This window comes from Phalaenopsis equestris, unplaced genomic scaffold (assembly GCF_001263595.1).
Source record: "Phalaenopsis equestris unplaced genomic scaffold, ASM126359v1 Scaffold199148, whole genome shotgun sequence".
Lineage (NCBI taxonomy): Eukaryota > Viridiplantae > Streptophyta > Magnoliopsida > Asparagales > Orchidaceae > Phalaenopsis > Phalaenopsis equestris.
Window position 1 is genome coordinate 86,849 of NW_018219037.1, and position 9,800 is coordinate 96,648.

Consider the following 9,800-nt stretch of genomic DNA (forward strand, 5'->3'; position numbering starts at 1 on the left):
AGATGTTAAGAAATCAAAACTTACATGGATTTGCTTGTTCTTATATCCTCTAGTCGCCTCTGGACTATCTTACAGTTCAACCGGCTTTAGCGGTCGGCTTTAGCCATAATCTTTTGTTGGCGGGACTCCATCATTCGCTCTTCTTTTGAACTGTTAGATCTCTTCAAGATCAATGTTGGTGTGAGTCTGTGTGTGTGTGTGTGTGTGTGTGTGTACACACACATGTAAGATTGGTTAGATAGTATTAGTTGAGCCTCTCAATCAATCTCAAACTGTTGATCCAGGTAGTACAAACTTTGTTTTATATAAATTGATTTTTAAAGGTCGCACATTATATTTGCCGATCCCTATGAATGTTAATCCCCGGTACTCCGAGTGGCAAGAGACGCTCGCCAACTCACCAACACCGATCTTCTGTGAAGTTCTCACTTTTCTTCTTCCCCGCTCCTATCAAACCAGCAATCACCACGCTCACTCGGATTCTCGTACTGATTCGAATTAAGCTTGTGCGGAAGGGGAAGCAAGAGATATGGCAGTCGCCGATGACAGGGCGGGGTCGTCAGATGGAAAAATCTGGGGTTTATGCCCGATTCCATTCTGGCAGACCGGCTCTTCTAGTGCCGGAGGTGGCGGTGGGAATTCTTCGACGAACTCCTCGTCGTCTTTGACCCATCATCAGCACCATCTTGGTGTTGGTCAGGTCGCCGGGGCTTTGGGGTCTAGAGCGCAGCATTCTTCCGGTGGCAGCTCGGTCTCTTCGGTGGCGAAGTCGATTTTCCCGACGCGCCGCCGACTTCGGCTCGATCCGCCTAATAAACTTTACTTCCCATGTTAGTGAGCTGGTTTTGGAGGGATTTCGAAATGGTTTTTTAATGATGCATGAAAGATCGGGTTTTAATGAAACGTTTTTAAAAATATTTGGTTTTCCATGCACGATCATTTTGTTTATTTGATTGTAGGTTCTCGAGTTTACTGAATTGCTTTAAACGCGGTCAGTGGAATCTCTTTTATTTTGTTTGTTTGCTCAGTGGTAGCTCTTTTATTTTGGTGTTGTTAGGACTTAGGTGAATGCGGTGCTTTGTTGAATTGTCAGGTTTGGTTCTTGGTTCATTGAAATAATCAAGTGGAATTCTTAGACTATGAGCTTAAACTGTAGAGCATCACATTTATTTTGTTCTTTTTGGTAATTTTTTGTTTTTGGAAGTGTTATGTCTTAATTTTTGGATTATCAGTCATCTTGGTTTTACTTTTTGTGGAACTGTTATTTGGTTTAATCATTGGATTTAGTGAATAATCTATAAATTTTGCTAAACTTGCATACAATATCACACCCTTTGTAATGGTTGAATTCTTATCATTGCTTCTGTTGTGTGTAACTTAAGCATCTCAATTAGTTTCCCGATTGCACACTTACCATGACATAGTGGTTGAGTTTTTACTTTCCCGCCATGATGTCACATATTTGAATCACATATATTGCCCTTTGGGCTCAATTTTTCCAGAAAAAAAAAAAAGTTCCTAGATTAATCATGCCTCATTTTTAATATTTTCTACTACTAGATTAGTGTTTGATTTGTATACTACATGTTTGAATATGAACAGGGTCAGTTGCTTTGTGATAATTTTATAGCCTCCATAATAATTTTAAAGGGTATATACTACCCAATTCTTATGCATTTACATTTCTTACACCTAAACTATAATTGCTACATTTATACCATCCAAATCTTTCGTATCACATAAAAAATACCACCATTTTAACTTTTAAAAAGTTAAATACACCTTTGCATGCTTAGGAAAGGTGTTTGTAAAAAATTAAATATAGGTGCTAGATATGCTAAATAAGAAAGAATTGATTGGTATACATATAAATTTTTCTAATTTTAATAGCTCTTTTATTTATATTTTTTTATTTTGCTACTTAAATTTTTTTATTTTTTCAATTTTAGGTTTCAGTTTTCTTTTTGTGATGGTTTTTTTAAGGTTGGAATTAACTATTTGTCGTTTAAATTGAAGATGAACCTGGCAAGCAGGTTAGAAGTGCAATCAGAATAAAGAATACTAGCAAATCCCATGTAGCGTTCAAGGTAACTGCAGTGGTTTTGTTGTTTAAAATATTTTGTGTGGTTACATTTTCTGTATCTACAAATTGTTAACATCTGATTTTATTTTTCTTTTACAGTTTCAAACAACTGCACCGAAAAGTTGTTTTATGCGTCCTCCTGGTGCAATACTTTCTCCAGGAGAGAGTATTATATCAACTGGTATTATACCTTTTTTTGGAGAACATGCATTTATGCACCCAATTTCTATGTGTTTACATGTCTAGCATCTAAACATTATTTTCTTACATTTATACCACCCCATACTTTCATATCACATAAAAAATACCATCATTTTAACTTTTAAAAAGCGAGATACACCTTTGCATACATAGGGAATGTGGCATTTTTTGTAAAAATTGAAGTTTAGGTGTTAGATATGTAAATACATAGAATTGAGTGGTATGTATGTCAATCATCCTGTTTCGGCTTTTTTTTCTTAAACTTGGTTCTTTTTCTTTTTAATGTGCATGTTATCATTATAAACATCATAATAATTATCCTGGTGGTTGGCTTTCTGAATCCTTTTCTACATCTCATTCCTAGTAACCCATTTATACCTGTTTCTTCGGACTTCAGTTCTTTATCATTGATTTATGAACAAAGAACTGTAATGCAACCGCATTGATTCTTCATCTATAATTTAAATTCACAGTTTTCAAGTTTGTGGAGCATCCAGAGAACAATGAGAAGCCATTGCTTGATCTGAAAAACAAAGTTAAATTTAAGATCATGAGCTTAAAGGTGAAAGGGCCCATGGAATATGTTCCAGAGTTGGTAAGTCTTTCCTCATTTATGTTTTGTAAACAGATGATCTTTGCTGGGGACCTCTCCTAAGTGGAGATATGCTTTATATTGTCTTTACATTTGATAGTAAATTATCCAATTCATAGCTATATAACGTGTAAGATTTACTATATATATATATATATATATATATAGATAGATCAAAGCAGAATTGGACCAACATGACTTATTTAACTTTGAAGTTCTTAACAAAGGTTTATCATAAGAATGCTTGTGGGTTGTTAAGGTTTATCATAAGAATGTTTGTAGGTTATTTTGTTGCACGGTTAAAACGCAAAGAGCTACTCTTAAAAGAGTAAAAGATTCAGGGAAATTGAAGGGTGCTTCAGGGAAATTGAAGGGTGCCTTCTGCTTTTAGGGTAAGAAGATGAAGGACCGGATGGTGAAAAAGATAATATTTGGTTTCTCTTTCTGAAAATACAGCCATATACTCCACTCTTACTCTATTTCATGTACCCAAATAACTAAATTTTCAATCCAAGGTTGACAGTGGAGTCAGTGGACTGCCATTTAGCTAATTAGAAAGTGACTTGTGATACTTATTCTATACCCGCACCGCTACCCTGTTGACCTCATTTTTAGTGAGGTCTTAGTCTCCTACTCCCATAACCCAAAATCTAGCCTTAGGAGTTCTTATTGATCATCTTAGCAAATTAGTAATGGAGCCCACCTCACGTAGAACTTCAAACCACTTCTTGACTCATTTTTGTGAAGAACTCGCATGAGTGGTTCCAAGCACTCAATTTCTAGTGACAAAGGCTGAGGACCAACATGTAGAGGGCCCGATTCTTTCCACATATTTTCCACATCCTATCCCTAAACTTTCTGCATGCATGATATTTCCTAAATTTTGGTGTAAATCCCGTGTGGTGGCAGTCTCCAAATTTTGGCATAAATCCCACATGGTGGCCCCGTACTTCCTTATGGTGGCCCCGTACTTCCTTTCCCCGTACTTCCTTTCTCAAAATGGTCTCCTCACTCAATTAAATTCACAACAATCAAACAACGCAAACATGTGACGAATTCCTTCATCCCCAGCGGAAACATTTAAAAATCTTCAGTAAGCTATTGTCTTTGGATTGGGAATCCCTTAGTGGAAAATCCCTTAGTGGAAAGTCTTTTGACTTTGGATCAATTCATTCTGAGTATGGTGTACTTAGATGGTTCTTTTGATCGTGTTTCTGAGTATGGTGTACTTAGATTAGATGGTTCTTTTGATCGTGTTGATTACTTCGGTCAACACCAATACGCGCAGTGTGCTTGTTTAGCACACCACACCTATTGGGGTCCATTTGTTGACCTCATTTTTAGTGAGGTCTTAGTCGTGAGGCTCATTTTTAGTGAGGTCTTAGTCTCCTACTCCCATAACCCAAAATCTAGCCTTAGGAGTTCTTGTTGACTATCTTAGCAGACTAGTAATGGAGCCCACCTCACGTAGAACTTCAAATCACTTCTTGACTCATTTTTGTGAAGAACTCGCATGAGTGGTTCCAAGCACTCAATTTCTAGTGACAAAGGCTGAGGACCAACATGTAGAGGGCCCGATTCTTTCCACATATTTTCCACATCCTATCCCTAAACTTTCTGCATGCATGATATTTCCTAAATTTTGGTGTAAATCCCGTGTGGTGGCAGTCTCCAAATTTTGGCATAAATCCCACATGGTGGCCCCGTACTTCCTTTCTCAAAATGGTCTCCTCACTCAATTAAATTCACAACAATCAAACAACGCAAACATGTGACGAATTCCTTCATCCCCAGCGGAAACATTTAAAAATCTTCAGTAAGCTATTGTCTTTGGATTGGGAATCCCTTAGTGGAAAGTCCCAACTCAAATTTGATTTTGACTTTGGATCAATTCATTCTGAGTATGGTGTACTTAGATGGTTCTTTTGATCGTGTTGATTACTTCGGTCAACACCAATACGCGCAGTGTGCTTGTTTAGCACACCACACCTATTGGGGTCCATTTGTTGACCTCATTTTTAGTGAGGTCTTAGTCTCCTACTCCCATAACCCAAAATCTAGCCTTAGGAGTTCTTGTTGACTATCTTAGCAGACTAGTAATGGAGCCCACCTCACGTAGAACTTCAAATCACTTCTTGACTCATTTTTGTGAAGAACTTGCATGAGTGGTTCCAAGCACTCAACTTCTAGTGGCAAGGGCTAAGGACCAACATGTAGAGGGCCCGAAAATGAGTTCCTATAGGATCAAACGGCCTTAGGTGAACCCTTTGTGACTCGATTACTCGTGAACGCCGCAATTCACGCACTCACTGCACCACACACGACTTTGATTTTAATCGACTCGCCCGTCGACGAACTTGTCCGGATGACCCCAGATGACGAAACGGACCGCACAGATGCATTCAAGACATCGAATTTAGCTAAGAAGGACACCCGCATTGTTATGGTGTGCGCGCGAGCGACTAGCATGGATATCGATGCATTTTTTTTTTAGCGGTGCGCGGGCCTGGGCTCAATCCAGGTCCGACTCGGGTTCGATTCAGGCTGGACATGGGCTAAGCACGGGCTAATTACTTCAGCTCAGAAATTTCAAAATTCAAAATTTAAATTTTAAATTTATCATTTAATTCCCCCGATAAAGCTTTTCCAATTAAGCTACTGCAGGTATTCAATTCCCCGCCCAACGCAGCTTAACGGTTATTGGAATTCGAGGGATAGAAAACTCGCTCGGGCTCCTCCTTGGAGATTCGGCTCTCCCGCTCGCCTCATCTGCTCCTCCTCTGGTTGGCCCTGCTCGATCGCACTCCTCCGCTCACCTTCTCCCCCTCTCTGCCTCACGCACCGAGACTCGCTCTCCTCCCTCTGTACCGAGACCTTCACCTGCCTCGCCTCCCCCTCGCCTCGCGCTGAAAACCTCTCTGAACCGAAGCTGCTCGCCTCTCGTCTCCTCACGCCAAACAGCCCCGCAACGCTCGCCTCCCTCTCTCGATAGAAATCCAGCTCGACTCATCTACCCCCCCTGCCTCTGCACCGAGATCGATTTGTCTCCTTCCTCTGGCGCTCGACCGAAGATCGGTACTCCTCTCTACACCGAAAGCCGTCGCCCTTCTTCCTTACGTAAGAGAAGCTTTATTCGACTCCATCGCAACCCTCGCCTACTTCGACTTACTCCCGCTCGACTCACCATCTCTCGGCCGAAGGTCGGATAGGGCTCCCTCTTTTCTCTCGACAGAAGCTTGACTGCTTGCCCGCCTCCATCTTCCCCGCGATCAAAACAGTCACTTGACCTCCTCTCTTCTCTACATCGAAGAACACTCGCTTGCCTCCTCTGCTTTCTGCGCCGAAGATCCCCTCTTTAACTCTGCTTTCTGCGACGAACTTCAGCCAGGTAACCCGGTGCCTCTTTTCTATTCCCCTTCGCATACATGCAAGATAAAAAAAAAGTCTCGTTGTTTCAAACTTCCTGTTATTTTCAGTCATCATCAAGTTAAAAATATACTGTGATTCCCTATGGGTCATGTGCTTGCTATGCTCAAATGAGATAATTAAATTGATGCATTCAATCTCTTTCACAAGCAGCTGCGTTTGAACATGACTTCGGGCTTTAAAATCTACTTTATACTAATGGTAGCCCAAACTGATACATGATTGTAGATATATATATATATATATATAAATATATATACCATACTATTATATGTTAAGGTTAAATCCTGAATTACGTTCGTTAACTTAGAGGGTGAGATTAACTTTACATGTATCCACATTTACCGTATGATTGGGAAAGTAGAATTCAGATGGTACTAAGTTTTGTTGTGAAACAAAATATTTATGAATGGGCAGGGAATTTAGTTGCGGAGAATTCACAATTGCTCACTATTTGTTTATCACCTTCATCTGAAATTATGAATATATTGTGAAGTATTCAGCGAACAAGGTGTTTATATCATAGTTCTTGATTTGGGAAGTATTTACATGCATACCTCTCACAACTTATGTGCGCATATCTAACACTTGAACTCCAATCTTTGTTGCATGCATATATTATCTTACCTATATTTGGAATAAGGTGTTTATATCATAGTTCTTGATTTGGGAAGTATTTACATGCATACCTCTCACAACTTATGTGCGCATATCTAACACTTGAACTCCAATCTTTGTTGCATGCATATATTATCTTACCTATATTTGGAATTCATGTGCAAGCATTTATGCAGATTTCATCCATGAAATGATTTCACTTGGAAAACATATGAATTTTTTTTTTGTCATTTCTATTGAAATACCTATACAAACATTGATGATGGTCTCGTCTGGAATAGTTTGAAAGTTTTAAAGTTTGTCATTGCGATAATATGAAAAATTTGAACAATCTTATTTATGAAGATTTTGGAGACTTACAAATGCTGTTTTGAAACAGTTTATGTATTATTTTGGTGTCTTTAAATGCAGACTTTGTGCCCATTTAATTGCTGATTTTGGAGCCCTTAAACACATTGTTTATGGTTGGTTTACCTACTGTTTTTGGAGAAATGTACGTAGCATTTAGGTGTTGATTTCCTTTAAATACACGGTTTATGAGACTATTTAGGGGCTAGTTGGGTTGCACTTCTTGGGTCCGTCTAGTGGCTTGGGGGCTTGATTCTATTTCATGGTTTTTTGTCCACACCTTTTTGTCCGCATTTTTCTGAGTCTATTTGGTGACTTTTGGACATCTCTTTTTCTTACTTAAGTGGAAAAGTTTTGAGCCGATCAAAACACTGTATTGCAACAAACTTAAGCATTCTTCGCGAGAGTCTATTTAATTACAGTTGTTGAAAGATTTTAAACATTTTTAGGTTGATTCACGTGTTATTTTTCTATTGGATTTGTTAGTTTTGGAAGTGGGTCAACCTTCTCTTTTAGTTCGTTTTGTTATTTTTGTTCAATGGTTAAGTCATAAAGATGGGGATTGATGATTTAATTAATTGGAAGATATAGAAAACCTTAAATCACCTTAAGCATAAGTTAAAGAGTAGGCTTCCTAGAGTTTTAGGAGTACATCCTAGGTGAGAGTCCATTCATCTAGTCCTCAGTGTAGACCTCATAGACTTTAGGTGCACACCCTAGGTGAGAGCCCATCCACCTAGTCCTCAGTGTAGGCTTCCTAGAGCTTTGGAGCGCACCCTAGGTGAGAGTCCATCCACTTAATCCTCAGCATAGACTTCCTAAATTTTAGGAGTACACCCTAGGTGAGAGTCCATTCACCTAGTCCTCAGTGTAGGCTCCCTAGATTTTAGGAGCACGCCCTAGGTGAGAGTCCATCCACCTAATTCTCAGCATAGGCTTCCTAGATTTTAGGAGCACGAAACTTGACACTTAATTCTGATTCACAAGCTAATTAAGACACTAGACATGAAGACGCACTGAGGCGTAGTCCATGCTTCCTTAATTAAATGAACAGTGAAATTCCCTCAATGACTTAACCTACAGTAAAACCCAGTACATCGGGATTTGAGCTTAGATATTACACTCAAATCCTCCTGGCAATGGGGGAAATTTGTTAACGCCACATATGGATCATCGGACTAGCCAGTGCATCGGGATTTGAGCTTGAATATTACATTCAAATCCTCCTGACAATTGCGGAAATTTCTTAAAGCCACATATGGATCATCGGACTAGGATAAGTCTAAGGTCTAGGTGGCGAGGGCAATGACGACATTGCTTATGTGTGCTTAAACGAAGGATACGAGGTTAGATTATTAGAATAGTATCTCCTACCTCAAAGATCTTCAATAAGGGAGAGGGAATGACCTATGATACTATTCGCCGATTCGATTAGAGTGACTAGTCTGTGGACTGTATGACTTTACAAAATATTTACAAAAATAAAATAAAAATTTCTTTTGTATGATTAAAAGAACTCTGCATGAAAAAGACTTAAATAATAACTTTTGCATGAAAATCTTTTTATGAAAATTTATAAAGGTCCACGGCTAGTCATTTGGATTGAGGTTAAAGACTGCCTTCTGTAGATTGTCGGGCCGGTAACTCCTGTTCAAGATCGGGAAGCACACAGCCCAGCTCTGAGCGCCCCACTATTACCAAGGTCTTATACTAGTCCCGATCTTTCATATGTGGCTAAGAGTTTCTTTTGCTCGTGATTTTTTTACAACTCATTTTTCTGACGTTTGCGTTGGGTTTTCTCGTCTTGTTTAATTTTTTTTCAAGTTTATTTAAATCTGCTGCAAATCATACTATGCTCATAACATTAATAACGCAACAGTAGCAGATGCCTAGGTAGTTTTTACAGTTTATCTATAACATTTTACTTTATTGCATTTTAGCTTTCAAGTACATTTTATTTACCTGCAATTTGACTACTCTGCACGCAAAACCAGAACTGAAACCAAAACTGAAACCAAACAAAACAAAACTTTGACACCAAAACTGGAAAACACAAATCACCAATCTCAAGTACTTAAACCCTGGAGTCATCGCTACAACAGGAGCTTGAAGCTAACTTTGTGGGCAGCACGACGAGGAGCTTGGAGCGAGCAACCAGTGGATCTTCTTCAACATTATCTTCCTAGCATAATAACAACCCATAAGACTTCGAGGTAGCTCGCCTAGCGCGACGTAAACCCTCACATTCCCTCTTTAGGCACCTGTGCAACAATATTGTGCAGTGGAAGTTCTAATTTGCTTTAGGTTCTGAGGTTGTTGTTCGTTACAACGTAAACCCTCTTATCTCTGCGGGTTATTTGCATAATCGGATATTATGCAAATGTAAGTCCCAAATAATAAAATTGGCAGGACTAAACATTCAAATAACATATTCTCTAAAATGCAGCCAGATCTATGACATCCCTACCTTTTATTTTCTTTGGACTCCTGAAATAAATGTTCATATTTGAGCCTCTCCCACTTGTTTTTTTT

At 39.0% G+C, this 9,800-nt stretch overlaps 1 protein-coding gene across 2 annotated transcripts in view; it reads left to right on the top strand.

The window, feature by feature from the left end:
- The first annotated feature begins 324 nt into the window (after nucleotides 1–324).
- Nucleotides 325–9,800, top strand: part of LOC110035701 (vesicle-associated protein 4-2-like) — a 42,072-nt gene continuing 32,596 nt past the window's right edge. For both annotated transcript variants that reach the window (XM_020739971.1, XM_020739972.1), the window contains exons 1-4: nucleotides 325–830; nucleotides 2,017–2,087; nucleotides 2,183–2,264; nucleotides 2,758–2,879. In XM_020739971.1, coding sequence (XP_020595630.1) covers nucleotides 530–830; nucleotides 2,017–2,087; nucleotides 2,183–2,264; nucleotides 2,758–2,879 — 576 coding nt within the window. In that variant the 5' untranslated portion in view covers nucleotides 325–529. The remainder of the gene's footprint in view (nucleotides 831–2,016; nucleotides 2,088–2,182; nucleotides 2,265–2,757; nucleotides 2,880–9,800) is intronic.